The 20,273-nt window shown below is 46.1% G+C and overlaps 2 protein-coding genes across 6 annotated transcripts in view; both read right to left on the reverse strand.

The window, feature by feature from the left end:
* Window positions 1-2,482, reverse strand: part of ZNF235 (zinc finger protein 235) — a 44,677-nt gene extending 42,195 nt beyond the window's left edge. Inside the window, exon 1 of the mRNA XM_053663001.1 lies at window positions 2,442-2,482. The gene's annotated coding sequence lies outside the window, so the exon portion shown is untranslated. The remainder of the gene's footprint in view (window positions 1-2,441) is intronic.
* Window positions 2,483-13,531: 11,049 nt separating this feature from the next.
* Window positions 13,532-20,273, reverse strand: part of ZNF229 (zinc finger protein 229) — a 34,782-nt gene continuing 28,040 nt past the window's right edge. For all 5 annotated transcript variants that reach the window (XM_053662991.1, XM_053662989.1, XM_053662990.1 and 2 more), the window contains one exon: window positions 13,532-20,018. In XM_053662991.1, coding sequence (XP_053518966.1) covers window positions 17,875-20,018 — 2,144 coding nt within the window. In that variant the 3' untranslated portion in view covers window positions 13,532-17,874. The remainder of the gene's footprint in view (window positions 20,019-20,273) is intronic.

A 20,273-nucleotide genomic window follows, 5' to 3' on the forward strand; every position in this document is an offset into this window, starting at 1 on the left:
GACCTAAAAAAAGGGCTGGTCCTGGCCATGAATAAGGCAGACCTTTTGGCTCCTCTGAGATTTTCTGCCCCTCTAGTAGAATACCCACCCCTCCCCAGTTCCTGCCCACAGGGCCACGGCTGGAGAATCCACAGAATGATGCATAACTACCAAGAACAAGGCTTAACTTGGCCCCATAATTAGCAATGAAAGAGATGAGTTTCCTTTCACTCGCCCAATATTGACGGGTCACCTCCTAGAAGGGATACAATTCCCAGATCTGTGTTTGCTCAGAGCCTAGCGTGGGAGAACAATTTGATAATCGGCAATTATACCACACTGGTGGATGCCAGAGCAGAGTTTAAGCTGGACCCTCTGGGAGAACACAGAAGGGGTCCCCCAAACCCAGAATGGATAAGGGAGGGGGCTGGGATGGGCTCGCTAGAGAACATGTGGCCTGATCTTCGCCCTGGAGGATGGCAGAGCGGTACTAGCCACTAAGGGCAACCTTGCTCTTTGTGCTAACACAGAGAAAAACAGGACATGGTCCCAACGACAGAACTTTCAGTGAACAGAAAGAGAGAAATAAGGAACAGAAGCCCCAAGACACAGGCGAGTCAAACGGCAAGTGAGAAAACAAAATCCATCACCATCCGGCTCCAAAGTGCAACCACACTCCGCGCCCCTTAGCTTTCTCAGCAAGTGCCATTCTCCACGATGCAAAGACCGAACATGTTAGAGGAGCTGCTAAGGGCTCCCTTTCTCGGTTCTGGATATAAACCAGGGTTGATCATCTACTTTCGGCAGTTATGTGAGTAAGTCCATCACTATGACACTGACTCAATGTTGGGGATTTGCTTCAAAATAGTGAAACGTGAAAATCTGGAGGGGAGCGGTTGCTACAAGACCGACAAATGTTAACAAGGGCAGAATTGGGGTGATGGTTCTATAAGGGTTCATTATATTGTTACCACATTTAGCTATGATTGTCCATTTCCATAGTTAAAAATTAAGGGGAAAATAAGACCTGTGATACCTGTTTTGTAAAACTTAAGTAAAAATCCAAAAATAAACCTATGGAATAGGAAAACATTAAAATATTACTATTACCTCTGTATCCTGTGGTCATGGGTAATTAAATCTTTTTCTTTACACTTCGTATATTTTCTTAATTCTTTATAATGCATTATCAATTCTACAATCAGAATATGAACTATAAAATATTATTTCAAATAAAGAACAATTAACTTTCAGGTGCCAAAAAAAAAACTTATCAAAAACTCAAAGCTCACAGACATAGCTTTCATGGCCCCCTACAAAAATCCAAAACAGGCATTCCCAACCTGATACTAAGCACATCGACAACTAAGACAATGGACTAAAACTGCCTAAATTCAAACCCCAGCTCAAGGTCTTACTAGCTATGTGACTTAGGATAAACAACTTCATCTCTCTGCATCTCAGTTCTTCATCTTTAACACGAGAGTAACAGCACCCCTGACCTCCATAGGCTCTGGTGAGGATTAAATGCTGATTCATATAAAACTCCTTGAATATTTAGTTCTCAATGATTAAGCATCATCGTTATTACTCATGCCCAAGTACTCCTCATCCCTCCCTGCAGTATTCAACAAATATCATGGCATTTCAGAAGCAGAAAAATTTGTGGATGCATGAAGGAAATAGCTCCTCCCTTAGAAGATAAAAGAGGAAGAAATATGCTAAATCCTAGTCAGGTGAGGCTCTGCGACCAGGAGCCAAAGGGTCATTCCCTCCCCCATGCAGCCTTTTCCGAGGGGTCACGGCTAGAAAGGAGAGGAGGGTGGAAGAGATTAAATCTTCATCCAATCGGCACACACTACAGTGCGCATCCCAGACAACAGCCAGGCATGACCCTCTCCAAAACTTCAAGTTAGAAGCATTAATAGAAACCCGCGTACTGCCTCGCTTCCTTCGGCGGTGAGACGAGCACCAGGGCGCTCTAACCCCATCCCGGGTTCACAGGAGCTTTCAGGGAACTGCGTGCTTTTCCGGAAATTACAAAGTGCTAGTAACAAGAGGCGTATTTGTTCCATAAGCCAGGCTCTAAGTCTTTTGCTTCTACGTTCTCACTTAACTCTCAAAATAGTCATTAACGCCAGCTTACAGAAACAGGCAGAGGCATTAAGATGCTCTTTGAATGTTATATTGTTAGGAAGTGGCACGCTGGCAGGTGGTCGGGAAAAGAGCTGGGAACGCACAGAACCCAGGACACCCTGAATCCCAGCGCTGTATCCCAGGGCCCTGAATGGGGGATGCATCCACCGTCCCCCAACCCCGCAGGCTCATTCAAAGGAAGCACAAGCCCCCCTCGCTGCAGGCCGACTCTCTTTTTCAAGGTCTACGGTCCGCTCGCTACTGGCTCACAGCAAGGCGGAGAGAAGTGCGAGCGGGGAGAGGGCCATTGGGACTAACGGGCTCACCTTTCCGAGAGGAATGAAGGCCGCGGCCTCGAGTACCTGGGTCGGAAGCGACTCTGCCTACAGAGGCCTCCTAGACTACGCTTCCCAGAATTCCTGACGGGAGCAGGGACACAGCCCCCGCCTCCTGGAGAGGAAGTTATCCAACTACAGGGTTCCAGGACTACACTTCCCAGAATTCCCAGGCCACTTTTTCTCCTTCCTAGGGCGGAAGTGCCGGCTGCTACTCGGAGAGTATGGATAGTATTTTCTAGCAGAGGGAACGAATTCCATAACCCTGCCTTTCTGCAGCCGAAATGCTCCCGAACTTAAGAGAGCTCTATTGCATACGTGTGTTATTTGCTCCGACCAAATGCTTTAAAGGGGGCTTTCCGGGGGTGTAATTGCCTCTTATCTTCTCTGCGGATCTTCTCTGGATCTTATCTGCCTGCGGATCTTATCTGCCTGCGGATCTTCTCTGGACTACGCTTCCTGAATCTCGCAGTACAACCCTTTCCTCAAGGCTGCCCTTTTCCTTTTGGGTAGTCAGTATTTAGATAGTCGTTGTTCTCTTTAGGGAAGTCTATCTTAATTCTATACCGTTGAGCGAGCTTGACCACCCCTTCCCTCTTTTCTCGAATTTTTTTTCTTCAGACGTGACCGGGAGGCAGAGCGTGGTGTGCGTAGGAAGGTTAGAGGCAACAAGAGAGCAAATACTGACTAGGGTCAAAGTTTGGTTGATGATTCTGTGGGGCAACGTTATTCTATTCTTGAGCATTTGGCCATACTGTAAATTCCCAAAGTAAAAAGCAAAGGAGGGAAAACAAAGGCCTATGACAACTCTTTTGTAACATGTAGGTAAATAAACATAGAAATCTGAAAAAATACATTAAAATGTTAACAGTTGTCATCTGTACATTGTAAAAATACAAATGATTCAAAGTTTTATTCAAGTTTCATATAGTCTCTTAATTATCTACAATACACAGCCAATAATTTCACTAATCAAAATACCAACTATTAATTGAAATAAAATACAACTAAATAATGAAGTACGCCTTTAAAAGCGTGTCAAGAGCACAAGACTCATTAACAGCTTTCACAGTCCTTTACAAACTATCCCTTCCAAAACTAACAACAAACATTAAGAAATGAGGCTACAGCCCCAGCCACTGTAGCTCAGTTGGTTGGAGCATGGTCCTGTGCACGGAAAGGTTGAAGGTTGGATTCCCAGTGAGGCCAGGTTGCAGGTTGAATCCGTGATCCAGGGGAATGAAGGAGGCAGTGGGTCAATGTTTCTCAGGTCTCTCTCTCTCTCCACTCCCCTCTACCCCCTCACCCTTCCCTCACCCTCTCCCTCCCTCTCTTTCTCGATTCCACTCTGTCTAAAAGCAATGAAAACTATGTCCTCATGTGAAGATTTAAAAAAAAAATTAAAAGAAATGAGGCTAGGGACTGAGGATAATTTGGTTCAACTCCCAGCTCCGATTCTTAGTAATTGGATGACCTCTTAGTAATTGGTAGATAACTTTTCTGTGTCTCAGTTTCCTGCTCTTTAAATTCCTTCCTGCATTCTCTAAAAAGGCAAACAGCCTTCCTCTACCTGGGATTCTGAAATATTCCTGTCTCATTCTAGCCCTGGCCAGGCTTTTTTCTTTTATTTTTAATTAAAACATACCAATATGAGATGAAACCTTTCAAGAATTTGTTCTATAATGTGCTATTTAATCCACTAGGTTCGTTCCTTTTACTGCACGATACACTTGGATACATTTATCTACACATTATATACTGGGCATATAATATATAAATAAATGACTTTTAGAAGAGGAATTTAAAAAAGATATAAAGCAGAAGCAGCAAAACCTTTTGGCTCTACTTTGATGTGAACGGCTTATTACAAAATGCTGGGCTTGAAGTGAATGAAAGGAGCTGCATCCACTCATTGGAGACATTACTGTAATATGAAGAGGCAAATATGTAAAATTTTGAAATATGTTTTTGCTCAAGTTCAAGCAACACATAACTTACTTTCATCCTACTGTTAATATTACAAATACAATAAAGTGTCTTATAATAAAATAATATTTTATTTATTTTATTTTTAAAGAGAGGGAAAGGAAAGGAGAGAGAGAGGAAGAGAGAAACATCAATGTATGGTTGCCTCTCATGTATCCCCTGTTGGGAACTGGCCTGCAACCCAGGCATGTGCCCTGACTAGGAATCAAAATGGCAACCCTTTGGTTTGCAGGCCAGCACTCAATCCATTGAGCCACACCAGCCAGGGCCAAACCCTCATTTCTAAACCTCATGTTGTAATGCTGGAGCTGGAATGCTACAAGCCACACTTTTTAACAACTTGCCTTAGGGTAGGCTTGGACACAGGGTGGGGGCCCTAGAGAGATTCTGCAAGGCTGGGGCGGGAAACAGAGTTGGCGCTAGCGAACCAGGAAAACCAAGTCCCCTGGAAACCATGGGGCTCAGACACTATAGGGATGAGGGGTTAGGGATGGAGGCTCACCCAGCTTCCTCCCTTTCTCCCCTCTTGGCTTCGAGCTAGAGTCTAGGAAAACAAAACACCCATTTCGCCACCACCTTTGCAGCTAGGTGTCCCTTGTAGGGATCCTATGTAGAAACTGCCATAGAATTCAGGTACAAGGACAGTCTAAAAATATGAGTAAACCAAATTTAGAAGCCAATAGACACAAATGCAAAAATCTTAAAATCTTTTTCTTAGCACAAAGCACCCCCTATGACGTATTCTTATAACCAACCACTTGAACCTGAAACTAATCATCAAGTGCTTCCACTTACAGGAAATACTGTGGAAAGGAACATAGTGAGTGACACCAAAGAAGAAGCACTTTTGAGATAATCATGGAAATTTGACAATTGTTTGCGTATTTGATGGTACCAAGGAATACTGACAATTTTATTAGTTCATTTTTTTAAAAGATTTATTTATTTTTAGAGAGGGGAAGAGAGAGAGAAAGAGGGAGAGAAACATCAATGTGTGGTTGCCTTTTGCGCACTCTCTATTGGGGACCTGACTGGAAATTGAACCAGCAGCCCTTTGGTTCCCAGGCTGGCACTCAATCCACTGAGGCACACCAGCCAGGGCAGTAGTTCAGTTTTTGAAATCCTCACCTGAGGATATGTGTATTGATTTGAGGGAGAGAGAGAAACATCGATGGGAGAGAGAAACAGTGATGTAAGAGAGAAACATCAGTTGGCTTCCTCCCTTACATGCCCCACTGGGGATCAAACCCACAATCTAAGTATGTGCCCTGACCGGGAATTGAGCACGCAACCTTTTGGTTAATGGGATGACACTCCAACCAACTGAGTCACCTGGCCAGGATGGTTCATTTCTTTTTTTTTTTTAGTAATATATACTGGACTCTACGGGAGTGTGTGATAAATTAGATTCCCATTTAGAAATATTCTCTCATGCTCCCTCATTTCACTAAAAAAACAGAGTGAATTTCCATACCCCTTGACTTTGGGTTTGGCCACAGGACTGGTTCCAGTAGTAAGCACATGCCCTCAGAGGTCTCACGCATTGCTGCGTGTTCTCGTACCCCTCTGCTTTCACACCAGAGTTAACCAGCACAAAAACCATTACCACAAGCAGAGTGCCGTCCGTGGCACTGGCTCTGGGGCCAGGCGGTAATAATTGAGGGAGCTATGATGGGAGGCTGGAGAAATGATAACCTGGGTGATACGACTGTAAAACGTTTCTGTAAAACTGTTGCTGGCAGTGACTTAGAAGACAGAAAACGTACCTAATGAATTTGTGGGCTTGGGCAAGACGGATTCCAGGCAGAAGGGTGAAAGCATGAGCTTGTTGATTGTAGCTGCCTATAGTGAGGAAGTAAAGTGATGGGCTCAGAGAAAACACTACAGCATAAAATAGCAAGCTATGTGCATTATTCTTTATTCTTAATTCTTTCCAAGTGCTCTGGGAAAGTAAAAAAGAGATGAAGAAGAATGTTCATTGTTGAAATGGCGTGATGGGTATTATATGTGGAGATTCACGGTGCTACGTAGCTTTTCTCTTTTTGTGTATTTTCATAATTAATTTTTTTCATGATTTAAAAAATCCTTGAGCCACCCTGTGATGATGTTTTTGATGTATTAGCATGGCCAAGCTACAGGTCCATTACTGAATCAAACAAAAATCTAGGTGTTGCCACGAAGGTATTTTGTAGATGTGATACAGTCTATGTAATCGGTGGGCTTGAATGAAGGCAACTCTAGATAAGCTAGGTGAGCTGCTTCCATGAGTTGAGAGGACTTAATAGCAAAACTAAGGTTCCCCTGAGAGATAAGGAAGTTGCACTGGCAGGCAGCAGCTTCCCTGGGTGCAGGAGTTCCAGCCTGTCCTCCTTCCTAATCGGCTGCTCTATGAACTTCAACTTGCATAGCCCGCATGATCCCATCACTCAGTTCCCTTATAATAAATCTCTTAAGACCTATCTCCTACTGGTTCTGTATTGCTGGCTCAACCCTGACTGATACATACCCATTCTAATCTTGCTGCTAGACCAGTGCGACTCAGAGAGGGGTCAAGTGCATGCTGACCTTGTGTCCAGATGCTGTGGCAACACCAGATGGTTATAAAAGTTTCTGTACTATCTCACTCCTGAGTTTCGTACTTCTCTCTCGTGGACCAGTGACAAGCAGTCGCGGAGTGGCACTGGTATATAAACTGTAACTTGGAGTGGCACTGAGTTAGACACCTTGACAATTTGACATCTGAGCCTGGTTTTTTTAGCTCTACAATGGGAGGAACAGCAACCACCACCTCACACAGCAAGGCAAAGTGCCTGATGAAAGTTGTCCCTCAGTCACTGCTGACCTCCTTTCAGAAGTGAGAGAGCCCAGGTCCTCAGACTGGGCGTGGCATTTAAGAGGAAGAAAGGAAACCTTAACCCACCTGGAACTTAATCACACTGTCCTCCTCTTGGAAAGGTGGGGTCCTGAGAAGGCGGAACTGCAGAGACGAAGCACTCACGAGGCCAAGGCTTTAACGAGCTGTGAGTGAGTACTCGTTCCTCTTTATCTGTACAGTTTTCCTCACACATTTTTCTCTCCCAAGATATCTTTTCCTCTCTTGTTAGTGTTTTTACATTTACTTTATTTTTTATTTTAGAGAGAAGAGCTGGGGACCAGGGAGAAAGAGAGGGAAATATCTATGTGAGAAGGAAAAACATCAATCAGCTGCCTCAAGACTGTGCCCCAACCAGGGACTGAACCCGCAACCCAGGCATGTGCCCTGACCAGGAATTGAACCCATGACCTTTTGATTTGAAGGACAATGTCCAACAAGTGAGCCACGTCAGCTAGGGCTCTCTTCTTAGTCTTTGTTTTTTTTTTTTTCTTTAAGTGTAGTTTTATTTTATTTTTTAATATTTTATTGATTTATTTTTAGAGAGGGGAAGGGAAGGAGAGGAGAGAAACATCAGTGATCAAGAGATACATAAATTGGTTGCCTCTCTCACACCTCCAACCGGGGATCTGGCCTGCAACCTAGGCATGTGCCCTGATTGAGATTCAAACCTGTGACCTTTTGGTTTGCAGGATGGCACTCAATCCACTGAGCCATACCAGCCAGGGCTCTTCTCAGTCTTAATAGACCGAACTCCCACCTCCTTGAGCCCCGCCCCGCCCCCACTCCTGTCCCAGAGCCTTGTGTAAATGCCTCTCTCTCCCCCCACTAGTTTTTGGTCAAAACTGCCACATCCTTTTCCTTTCCCTATTCTTGTGAATGTACCTACATCCTAGTAACTGAGATTCCAGAATTGCTGATTTGGATGGTGCTCTCAGGATGATGGGGCGGAGGGGGTGGAGAGGGGCTTCTTCTGCTTGCCCGTTCACACACAAGACCTATTTTCCTGTAACTATGACCTGTGACCTGATGAACTCTCGGTTAGCTAAGATCTGAACTCCCCTCTTCCAAAACCATCTCCTCCTAGCACTCATTCTATCCTCCGGAGCGTCATTATTTTTGCAGGTATCGACGACACCCCCACCTACACGTGAGGCCCAGTTTTTGCTCTGGAAATGTTCACGGCACACTGTGCTTGGCACCCACTAGGAAGCAGGCAGACAGAAATGCTGTGAGCCGGCCACTCCACACGCACCTAACTCCCTTCTCTGCACCGCTTACAGGAGCGGTTCAACCAATGGGAAAAGCCAGCAGGCAGTCGGGGTGTTTATTTCCCCCACTCTTTCCCTGGATGTCCCTTTGGACTGGCTAGGCTCCACGTCCCTTGACCAAGGCCACGGCTCTGTCACTGGTCCTCTTCTCCTAGGTCTTTCTCCATAAGAACCTAGCTGGCAATACCCGACTATTGGATCAGGGGCATTGACCTCTTTTCCCTTATTGTCAAGGAAAAAAAAAAGACAACAGCCAATACAACAATAGCTGTTCGGTGTGAATGAATCAAAATTATATCCATTTTTGTCAGATCGGCAAAATATACATATAATTTTTTTTGGTGTGCTGCAGAATTTTAGTGATTATGTGTGTGCCATGCGATGGGCAAGGTTGAAAATCCCTGATTTAAAAGGATTTTGATGGTTATTCTCATTAATGGGAGAGACATGAAAATTTTAAACAGAGCAGTGACATGATCTAACTTAGGCAGCAACAGTGTTACTCTGGCTGCTGTTAAGAATGGACTAACAGTGGCAGGAGGGGGAGTAAAGAGAACAGTTAGGAAGTTATCCCATAACCTCAGTAAGGGATGAAGATGCATTGGATCAGGGCAGTAGAGGTGGGGGTAGAGGGAGAAGGGGCTGGGTGCTCCATTTACACCGACCATACGGCATTCGGGGTGGGAACAGAAGGAAGGAGTGGGGGGCGTTGGCCTCCGGGACTAGGAGGGTGGAGTTGCCACTCAGGGCGGCGGGGAAGACCACAGGAGAGGCGAGTGTTGTAGAAGAGGATCAGGGGCTCAGTTCTGAACACACTGGGTTTAAGATTTTGAAAAACACACCTATATTTACAGAAACAGAGGGGGAAAGTACCCCATTCATAAAACACCTATGAATCAATCTCATTAAGGAGGAAAACGTTATTAAAAGGCCTGGACCTCTGATGGCACTTCTGAGTCACAGTGACTCCCGGGGCCCAGGGGCCCAGGTCGAGGGGGGATTCCCAAGGTCTGCCCCCCCCCCCATACTATGTGCAGCTTGGAGTGGATCCGACCTTGCTATGCTGAGGTACTTCCTAGTTTGTTAGCTGGAAAACTGCTTCAAAAATACTTCATTATGAAGATTTCACACATGCAGAGGTACACAAAATAGTGTAAGGAACCCCCCATGTACCAGTCACACAGCTTAAATGATTATCAACACGTGATCTCTCTCAAATATCCCTCTACCCCTTCTCACGTCCTCACATATCATTTTGAAGCAAACCCTTGATATAACACTATTTCACCCATACTTTATTATGTAGCTTTAAAAGATCTGAAATGCTTAAAGTGCTAACATTACACCTAAAATAATTAATATTCTTTAATTTTTAACAAACGTAAAGTCAGTGTTTAAATTTCCAATTTGTTGCCTGCTATTTAACAAATGACGACTTGCCGTGTCTTACAATCCTCACAGTTTGCATTTCCTGGCTCATAGCATACAAGGTGAGGATGGCGTTAATCATTTGGGGCACTTCTTTCCAAACTGTATTGAGAGGCATACTCCTGATTTATTAGTAAAGAGCGGGGATGCAGACTCTGGCCCCCCGTTTCCAGAGGCCAGAACCTGCGCCCTAACGTCAGGAGTGGCCCCTAGAATCAGAGATGTCAAACCCCAGACAGCGCTCAGAATCTAACACTCCGAGATTTGGCCTCCGTCAAATCGCGGAATGAAGCGCCCAAGCCGCCCCCCAACGCTCGGAGATGAACTGCTTGAGCTCACCTCGGCCCCCAAGAAGGGACGCAGAGCCCAAACCATTATTCCCAAAACCTGAGCTGACTCCCCCTGCATCCGCTTGGCTCCAGAGATTCACGTCCCAAGACAGACACCAACCCTCGATCCGGTGATGCACAGCCAAGTCTGAAATCTGTAGATGCACTACCTGAGTCGGTCACCCCGAAACTCGGAGTTGCCCCCCCACAGACCGCACCCAACCTCTCCCACACCACCTGAGAAAGCCGCGCCGGAGCGGCTCCACGCCCCCCCCCCAGGAGGCGGCCCCATGGTCCATCACCGGTGCCTGCTACCAGCTCCCCCTGCTGCAGCCGCACACCCTCCACCCACAAACCCTGCGACGCCTCTGAAAAGGGGCGCAGTACACAGCGGACTTTCTTCAGAGCTGCGGGAACTACTGCTCTCGGCGTGCGCCCGGGACCGAGGCGCATGCGCAACGAAGCCCGTGAACTACCATCCCCAGCAGCCCCTGCGCGGCAGCCCGGCGCAAAGCTGCCGCAGGTGAGCACCGCAGGTGCAGGTGCAGCCCTCGGGACTCAATCTTATCCTCTTACCTAGAATAACAATCGCAATAGCGATAACACAGTGAATGTTAACAATTAAAACAAGCCACTCTCCACCTGTGATAAAAACGCCGTGGAAATACTATCTTACCACCTGGAAATGAACACTTATTTTTGTGAAAATCCTTTTATAGATTCTTACTCCGTAGACAGACTATTTAATTACATAAACATGCAACTTCTAAGTTAAAATTTAATTAAATACTTCATTGACGGGTTGTGTAGTGTTTTTTTTGTTGTTCTTTTTTGAAGAAGACTCTGGAAACACTTTCACACTTGACAACTGACTTACAGCCCATCAGTTTCCCCTTCACTGGAGAAACAGAATTAACAAGCAGTCACTTCTGCCTTGCATCAGGAACAGCATGAATCTCTGGACGGCTCATAAAAGACTCTTATTTCCACACATCGGGAAAATACGGAAAGTTTTCACTTTCTCTCTGAGAAGTCTCCCTTGTTGGGATTTAACTTTTTTTTTTTTTTTTTGCATTTTAAGATTTCTATCAAAGAAAACATCTCTTTTTTTTTCTTTTTTGGTGGCTTAATGGGCTAAGAAAATCGAGTTTTTTGCTAGTGACCCACACTTCTGGCCTGCAGGAAATCACCAGAAAACAGACGACAACAATCTCTTTTTCTCTCGCTCACCTTCCTCTCTTGGTACTTTTCACCTTCTAAAATACTGTATAATTTACGTATTTTGGTTATTGCTTACCTCCTCGTACTGCTGCTGTAAGTCACTTGGTGCGGCAGGTGAGTATCTGCCCATTGGCCAAGATGGCCAGCAGGGGGAGGTCCTTACACCGAGCAGGAAGAAAGCTAGAAATAGGGGTAGGGCCTCAGGTGGCCAAAAGCTAGGAAGATAATTGGATTGGGGAAAAAGCCCTCTCCTCCCCTGTCCCTCTAAGAACTGCAGGCTTTATTTAGCAGGAGGGGAGATGGTCGTTGAGACTGCAGTCTACCATTCTCCTGGGTTCGTGCACCTGAATAAACCTTTCCTTTTGCACCATCACCGGCCTCGTAAGTTTGCCTACTTGTGGCAACAGGCAGCTTGAACTGTTCAGGAACAATAGTAGGATTTAAGCTCCATGAAGACAGAAATTTTGTCCATTGTGTTAACTGTTATGCTGTATTTACTTTCTGATCGCCTACTATGTGTTATGTACCATTCTAAGTATTAAAGATGTGATATAGCAGTGAACAGACAAAAATTGTTGAATGTTTAGGATTTTTTTTTCTTATTCTCATCTGAGGACATGTTCATTTATTTTAGAGAGAAGGAGAAAAACACTGACTGGCTGCCTCTCCTACACACCTCAACTGGGGATCCAGTCTGCAACAAGGCATGTACCCTGCCTGAGAATCAAACCTGTGACCTTTCAGTTTACAGGACAATGCTCCTACTGAGTCACATGAGCCAGGACAAATGTTTAGGGGTTTTTTGCTGCTGGTACAAATGGTATCTCTTCCCATGTTGCTTCCTCATTCTTGTTGGCACCAGGATGTTATTGGTGATTATTTCACACAGGCAAGCTTACTAAACTCCCATATTGTTCTGCAATTCATTTCCACTGGACAGCACTGCCCTATAGCAACTTGATTCATACTGCCAGCTACTATGTAACCTGTAGCATCCCTCAGATGTAGACCAATTAGCTAGCACTTTCGTGAAAATTTCTTCTCTGTTGGAACTGCTGTTGCATTAGCATCTGGGACTACTGTGTGCTTTCCCCAATTCAGACTCTAGATTCAATGCAGAGTCTATTAATCTTCTGAACTTCGGTTTCTACAAACCAGTCCCAGGGTTCCGCATGTTTGACAGCACCTGGGATAACATGTTAAAGATGGTTTTCCAGACATCTTGGTAGGTCCGAGTTCCTTGTGAAGCCATCTGACCGCTACCACGTCCTGGCTTTGGGCAGGTGCTGAAGCTGGTACACACCAGCTGGATGGAACCCTGAGGTGCTCCCCTCATCTGACAGCCCATGATGCCAACATCCCCACAGAACTCAGCTGCCTTTCATAACACCTCTGTGCCAACCCCAAGGGTTGTAGACTTGTGAGCACTGAAGTGATTTCCTTAGACAGGAGTCTTTATTTGCTAGATGCTTTTCTTCAGCTGCACAGTTAAAAATTCCAAGGTACAAATGTGTGTAGACAATGAAAAGCAAGTCTCCTTTCTCTATTTCTGTGTACATGGAGACAGATGTCTCTGGACGCATACTTACTCCTTTGCACAAATGAGATAATCCTACTAAACTGTGCATCCTGATTCTTTTTAAGTTAACAATCAATGGAGAAGTTTTGAGCTGTGTCCTGGGCCCCCGAGTCTTTTGATCTGCATGACACACAGCTCAGGGGTTGAAGCTGGGAGTGCCGAGAGGGAGTCTCGCTGCTCCGTCCCCTCCTCTCCTAGCCATGGTCAAAGACATGTCGTGATTGCGGCGGTTCATGAGGTAGTGCTGTCAGCTTGTTTACCACTTCAGACCCAGTAACCTTCTTGAGAACGGGGTCTGCCCAGGTATCAGACACAACTGCAGCACCACTGGCTAACCCGGCCCCTGCCTGGCCTCCCCTATTTAGTTCAGCTTCACATTTAAGTGGGTATCCTTTTAGTCAGTGGGTATCTTCTAAAGGAGAATCTTCCTTTTACTGAACCTTCACTCAGCTCCACAGGTATCTTAAGTCTCAGGCTCGGCCCTATAAAATGGCCACATCACTGACCTATTGGTGGGTCACGTCCTTACTATCCTATGAACTTTATATTCTATACCAGACTCATCTCCCCTGCCAGCCCATCTCGGTCAGAGCCAACTTGCTCAACATCCCTCCTCGTGTATCACCGATCATTTGGTTTCTGCCTCTGCCCCACAGGTGGTATGCTTACAACTCTCCAAACCCCCTTAAACTTGAATTAACCTTTCTGCCACATAACACTCCCAGAGTGACAACAGAGGAACATCCCGTCTCATCCCATCCCATCCCATCCCACTGCTGCGGGTTTGCGTAAAAGCACCGCACGTCTACACCCAACACAATCCATTCTACAGCGGCTGTAGAGTCCTGCCCTTGACTGTCTTGTATCCCTTGTTGCCGCTGACATCTTGGCAGCTGACTGGCACCCAGCTAAGCTTCAGGCAATCCAGTGGGACCACAAGGACAGCGTCTAGCAGACTGAAAAGTAGCAGAGCAGACAGGATAACTAGCACAAATGCACGAAGACTGACTGTGGGAACCACCCCTCCATCTTCATTCCTCTCCCAGGTGGTGAGGAGGTGTGCTGGTTGGAAGATACACCCACAAGTCCTCTGATCTTTCTCCTTGCCAGACAGAGCTATATCCCCTGCCCACAAGGGACGGCTACTTCAGAGACTGGGTTATACAAGGTACCATGGCTACCTGCTTGCTCTCTCCTCTCTGATGACTTGCTCTGGGGGAAGTCAGCTACCGAGTCATGAAGGCCCCAGGGCAGCCCTGCAGAGAAGCTCATGTGGTGAGGAACTGGATCTTTGTCCCCAGCCACTGAGGAACGGAGGCCTCCTGCTCAAAGCTAGACACTGCCCAAAGCCATCCTGGAGGCAGACCCTCTAAGTCTTGGTCACGTGCTCAGCTGACTGTGCCTACATCTGACTGCCAGCTCCAGAAAAGGGGGGCAATCCACCCAGACAGACAATTTTAAGAATCTGCTGCTCATCTATGTAAATCCTGAGCTTAGCTTTTCAACCACAAACCTGGAAGATTTGATGGTAGGGGATTGTGTCTATTATTTGTGGTCTTGGCTATAAAACTGACCTCCTCACCCAAAGGCCTGCTCCTGCTGCTGTTCCACAGAATCCTTCAGTCTGCCCCCAGCTGGAAGCTGACCATTTCCTGCTGCCAACACTGGGCTTCCGTCCTCTGGTGAGTTCTGTTGACACGGGAAGCTTTGGAAAGCCTTTGTTCACCCGACTCCCAAGCACCCCGGGGAAGAGCTAGCCAGCCCTTTAAGAAAGTAAGTAATAGGATGTTCCCAAGGACTAAGATAAGCCCTGTAGCCAGAACTAACTTCCGCATTCCACTTCTGCATCCCGCTTTGCCACGTAGACAGGAAGACCCTGCAGACTATATAAACCCCAAGAACCCTTTGTTCGGGGCTCAGAATTTGTAGACTGACTCCTCTGGGCCCGTGCACATAATAAACTACTCATGTTTTCCGCTACCTCCTCTCGGTGTGACTTTCTTCCCGCAACAACAGCACCGACCTTTGACCATAAGGGTTCCACCAGACCAATTTTTTTGAAACAGCCTTACTGTCTTTATGAGATTGACATATATTCTGTTTACTGGCATTTCACACATCTTTTTTTCTATGAACATACAAAAACATATTAACAAAATGGGGTCAAACTGTAACCTTTACAGCCTTCCTGGATCACTAAGTAGTTCAGGGCAACCTTCACCATCATAGGCATACCTGAATATTTTCAGTGGTTTTCACTTGTACGCATGTGCCTTTGTTGTAGACAGCTCTGCCTGGTTCTAGGAATTGTATCTCGACTCCTTGTGGTTAAGGACGAGGGACGACTTTTGGAATGTGAGCCGCAGGAGACAAAGCTTGTCTCTGATAGCAAACACTGCCTCGGTTTCCTCTCCCTGCCCCCTAAGCTTGGTCAGAAGTCAATGACGGTTAAGACCCCTCACAGCAGGGGTGGGGGAACCTAAGCCAGACTTGATCACTTGGGAGGCCTTCATGGAAGGACTCAGGGGCTACAACAAAGAGCAATGGGTGCACACACACCCCCGCCCCCCCCCGCCTTTGACATAGCCCAAGTCCCCATGTCCTCTGGGAGAAGCACTTCCTGGCTCTAATCCCCTTAAGCCTGAATACCTGATGGGGAGAGGTGCAGCTCCTTGCCTTGCTAGAGCGTGTCCTGGGGAAAAAATCTGGCATCACAAACACTTGCTGATAAACCTGTGAAATCTGCTCTAAGAGTGCTTTCATTCATGTGTTAAGGGTTCAAGCAGGAAACCCTAAAACTCTCTTCCTGACAGACTCTGACTCAGACTAAGCCCTCAATTTCTTTGAAATGTTATCTCCTGTTTGATTCTTGCCACCCTGTATTCCTGTGCATTACAACCCTATAAAGGCCCCTGGAGGGGAGAGCTCAATGCCTTTTTCCCCTGAGAAACTGGCCACTGTTCACAGGCTTTTTCCTCTGGGAAAATGGCCACCTCTCCACCCCAAGCAGATCATGTCTCAGTCATGTTTACTCTCATCCGTGGTGGCTGGAGGGAACTATAAGGAAAGTCACCCCCACATGCCTTAACTTATTACTCTAGAAGTATTACCTTTTTCTTTTTTGCTATTGTAAGAAAATGCTACGAAGCTCAGTCATATTCCTACTTTTCTCACATGTGTGACTATTTCCCAAGTATAAATTATTATACTGCTGCTTCAAAGGTTATACAAATTGAATTCAAAATACTGGGAAATCCTTTTAAAAAGGACTACTTCCTTTTACTCTCACCACTAAGTGTGTAAGATGTGCATCTCCACAGATCACCACTGGTGGTGGCCTTGGTGAATCTGTTTTACCATGCTCTGCTGACAAGTAAAAATGGCATTTGATTTTTTAAAATGTTCTAATATTTGTCTTATACATTAAAAATAAACCTACCATGAAATGGGATAAAAATATTCATGACAGAAAAATCCTGAAAATATACTAAGAAATATTCAGAGCTTATTCTTAAAAACCCCTAAAAAATATTGAAGCAGTCATTCCAAATACTTTAGTAAGTGGAAACAAATAGCATTTTCAAAATTGAAAAAAAAAAATCAGTGTTTCAAAGATGCACGTTCTTTCCAAATCAACTTATAAATGCAATTCAATGTCAATTAAAAACCCACTGGGTTTTGCATTAAAACTAGAGAAAATAAAATATTCTTGCGGTCCAGCACAACCTCCAGCACACTTTCTCTCTAAGGCATAAAACACAGTCAAAAAACACGGAAGTGTGCTCGAGACCCACTGCCCGGATGTGCCCAGAGGATGTCCTTGTACCTGTCCCTGGCGATCTCCAACGGACTTGCCTCAACTAATGCCATCATCTTTGAATATTATAAAAACTAAGAGGTACATACACAATGTTGGTTTTAGTAAAGTGACTATTTTTTCTACATTTGTCGCATTTGTAGTAATTTCTCCTCCACGTGGAATACATGTCCACAGTATGTTCCTTCTTTTAAAAAATTTTTATTATTTTTATCTTGACCTGAGATTTAAAAAAATTTTTAGAGCGGAGGAGGGAGAAAGAGAGGGGGAGAAACATTAAATTGTTTGCCCCTTACACGCTCCCAACTGGGGACCTGGCCCGCAACCCAGCGCCAAGTGCCCCGACTAGGAACTGAACTGGCATACTTTTGGTCTGCAAGCTGATGCTCAATCTACTGAACCACACCAGCCAGGGCTCAAGACCATTTTTTTTTTTCCACTGCTTTCAGAGAGAGAGAAACATCGATTGGTTGCCTCCCATACTTACTTCAACCGAGGACTGAACCTGCGACCTTGGGTATGCCCTAACTGGGAATCAAACCTGCAACCTCTCAGTGTATAGGACAAGGCGCTAACCAACTGAGCCACACCAGCCAGGGTCATAACCTCTTCCTTTGATATCTTCTCACGACCCATCATTCGCAAGTCCTCCCACTAAACCAACTCTGAAAGTGATCCATTTTCCTGGAGCTACTGCCATGTCATTTAAGAACCATTCTGCTGTGCAACACTCAGGAGACTAAATTTGTGACTGAAGTGCTTTCCCTATTTATCAAACTTCTGGATCCTTCCATACAGACTGGCTGCCACCTGTGAAAATGCCAGCCTCCACTGCAAGCCCTCCCAATACAACACACCCATCAAGTTTTCCTCCATGTTCACTGTCAGATGAAGTTCTGAGTCCTAACTAGAGACCTCAGCTCACCCCTCCTTGGAAGGCTTCTCACCAAAGTGCACTCTCTGATGATTTCGCAGACCTGAGATGTAGCTGAAGCCTTTCTCACACTCCTCACACTTATAGGGCTTCTCCCCAGTGTGGACCCTCTGATGACCCTGAAGATACGAGCTCTTACTATAGCCCTTCCCACACACGTCACAGCGATACGGTTTCTCTCCAGTGTGCACTCTCTTGTGACTGAGGAGACCTGAGCCGTATTTGAAGCCCTTTCCACATTCGAAACACGTGTAGGGCTTCTCTCCGGTGTGCAGTCTCTGGTGGGTGCGAAGATTTGACCTGTAACTGAATCCCTTGCCACACTGATCGCATGTATAGGGCTTCTTTCCTGTGTGGACTTGCTGATGTTTGTGAAGGCTTGAGGTGCTTCTAAAGCCCTTCCCACACTCCTCACACCGATAAGGTTTCTCACCTGTGTGCATCCTCTGGTGAATGAGAAACCCCGAGCTGTGATTGAAGCCTTTGCCACACTCAGCGCATTTATAGGGTTTCTCCCCTGTGTGGACCCTCTGGTGGATGACCAGGTCGAAGTTGTAAATAAAGCTCTTCCCACACATGTCACATAGGTAGGGCCTCTCTCCCGTGTGGACCTTCTGGTGACTATGAAGATCTGAATTCCGCCGGAAGCCCTTCCCACACTCCACACACATATAGGGTTTCTCTCCTGTGTGGACTCTCTCGTGCACACGGAGGTCGGAGCTGCGGCCGAAGCTCTTCCCACACTCGCATTTGTAGGGCTTCTCTCCCGTGTGCAGCCTCTGATGCCTGAGGAGCCCCGACCTGTAACTGAAACTCTTCCCACACACGTCACATGCATGCGGGCGCTTGCCTGTGCGAACTGTCTCGAGAGCCCGAAGGTATGAATTGTGACTGAAACCTCTATCACCCGTGTCACGCCGGAGGGATTCTGCTCCTGTGTACGTCTTCTGACAACTGCTGAGGTTACCGCAGTCACCACAGCTGTGGCTTTTTTCTCCCGGGTGGGCGCGCTGATGCTTGTGCAGTGCAGACTTGGAGTGGAACCCTTCGCCACACTCGCCACAAGTGTAGGGCTTCTCCCCAGTGTGCAGCCTCCGGTGGACCCGAAGCACCGAGTTGTAGCTGAGGCCCTTCCCACACTCAGGGCCTTTATACAGTTCCTCTCCACCATGGACTCTCTGGTGAACAAGCAGGTTGGAGCTCTGATCAAAGGCCTTCCCACACTCTTTGCATCTGTAGGGCTTCTTCCTCGTGTGCATCCACTGATGGATCAGAAGAATCAACTTGTACTCGAACCCCTTCCCACACACGTCACATCTGTAGGGCATCTCTCCTGCCGGGACCCCAAGGCAGTCGTGAGGTCTTGTGTCCTGCTTGAAGCCCAGACTGTACTTGTTACTTTTATAGGATTTCTCTCCTGAGGGAATTCTTTCGTGTCTCTCAAGATAGGCAGTCCGCCTCACATCCTGACCAAATTCAGGAAATGTGTAGGGTTTCTCTTCCAAAGCGACTCTTGGAAAAGCAGGCTGGTTTGAATCATCCCCACAGCCATTTCCACATTCACTGCTTATCAAGCCATTCTCTCCGGGGTTGGGGTGATGAAGTACTGACTGTTTATTGCAGTCTTCTCTACATTTGTCGCAATTACTTGATTTCTCTCTTTCAGCTAATCTGTGGTCGCTGTGACAACCTGACTTACAGCTGAAGCCATAGCCATCCCACTCACATTTACATATTATATCCTCCACTCTGAGATTCTTACTCCTTTCTAGAACATTCCATGGTTCATTCACAAAGGCTTTTGTCTGAGATTCTTGAATGGAAACCCGTCTCATAGCTTTCCAGGTGGGAAGCTCTTGATTTTCCAAACCGATGGACCCATCTCCTTGAGGGCTGTTCACTGAACTTTCAACTTGTGAACCCAGAGCAGATGCTCCTCCCCACTCCTGACACAGGGAAGCATCGTCTGGGCCCTGGACATCTTTCCCTTGAAGATCTGCTCTACGGTCTTGACTCCCAGTTAATTCACCAGCCTCCTGTTCCCAGATTTTCCAGTAGGAGAGCTCTCTGCATAAAAGGAACTTTAATTCTCTTTCTTGAATATACTTCATTTCCTTTACATTCTTGTCTCCTATGGGGTTAAAGACAATTCAGGTATGAGAACGAGTACTCGACTGAACCAGAAAACACTGGGTCCAGTGATGGCATTTCAAGGCACTTATTTTTATGTCTGAAAAAGGGAAGAGGCTCCTATAAATGACCTCTGAAGCTAAATCTTTTTTCTTCTTTTACTTATTTTTAGAGAGAGGGGAAGGGAGGAAGACAGAGAGGGAAGAAAACATCAATGTGTGAGACAAACATCACTTGGGTGCCTCTCGCACACCCC

Source organism: Artibeus jamaicensis, unplaced genomic scaffold, assembly GCF_021234435.1.
Source record: "Artibeus jamaicensis isolate MK-2021 breed Jamaican fruit bat unplaced genomic scaffold, CSHL_Jam_final contig_3124, whole genome shotgun sequence".
In the NCBI taxonomy this organism is placed as follows: domain Eukaryota; kingdom Metazoa; phylum Chordata; class Mammalia; order Chiroptera; family Phyllostomidae; genus Artibeus; species Artibeus jamaicensis.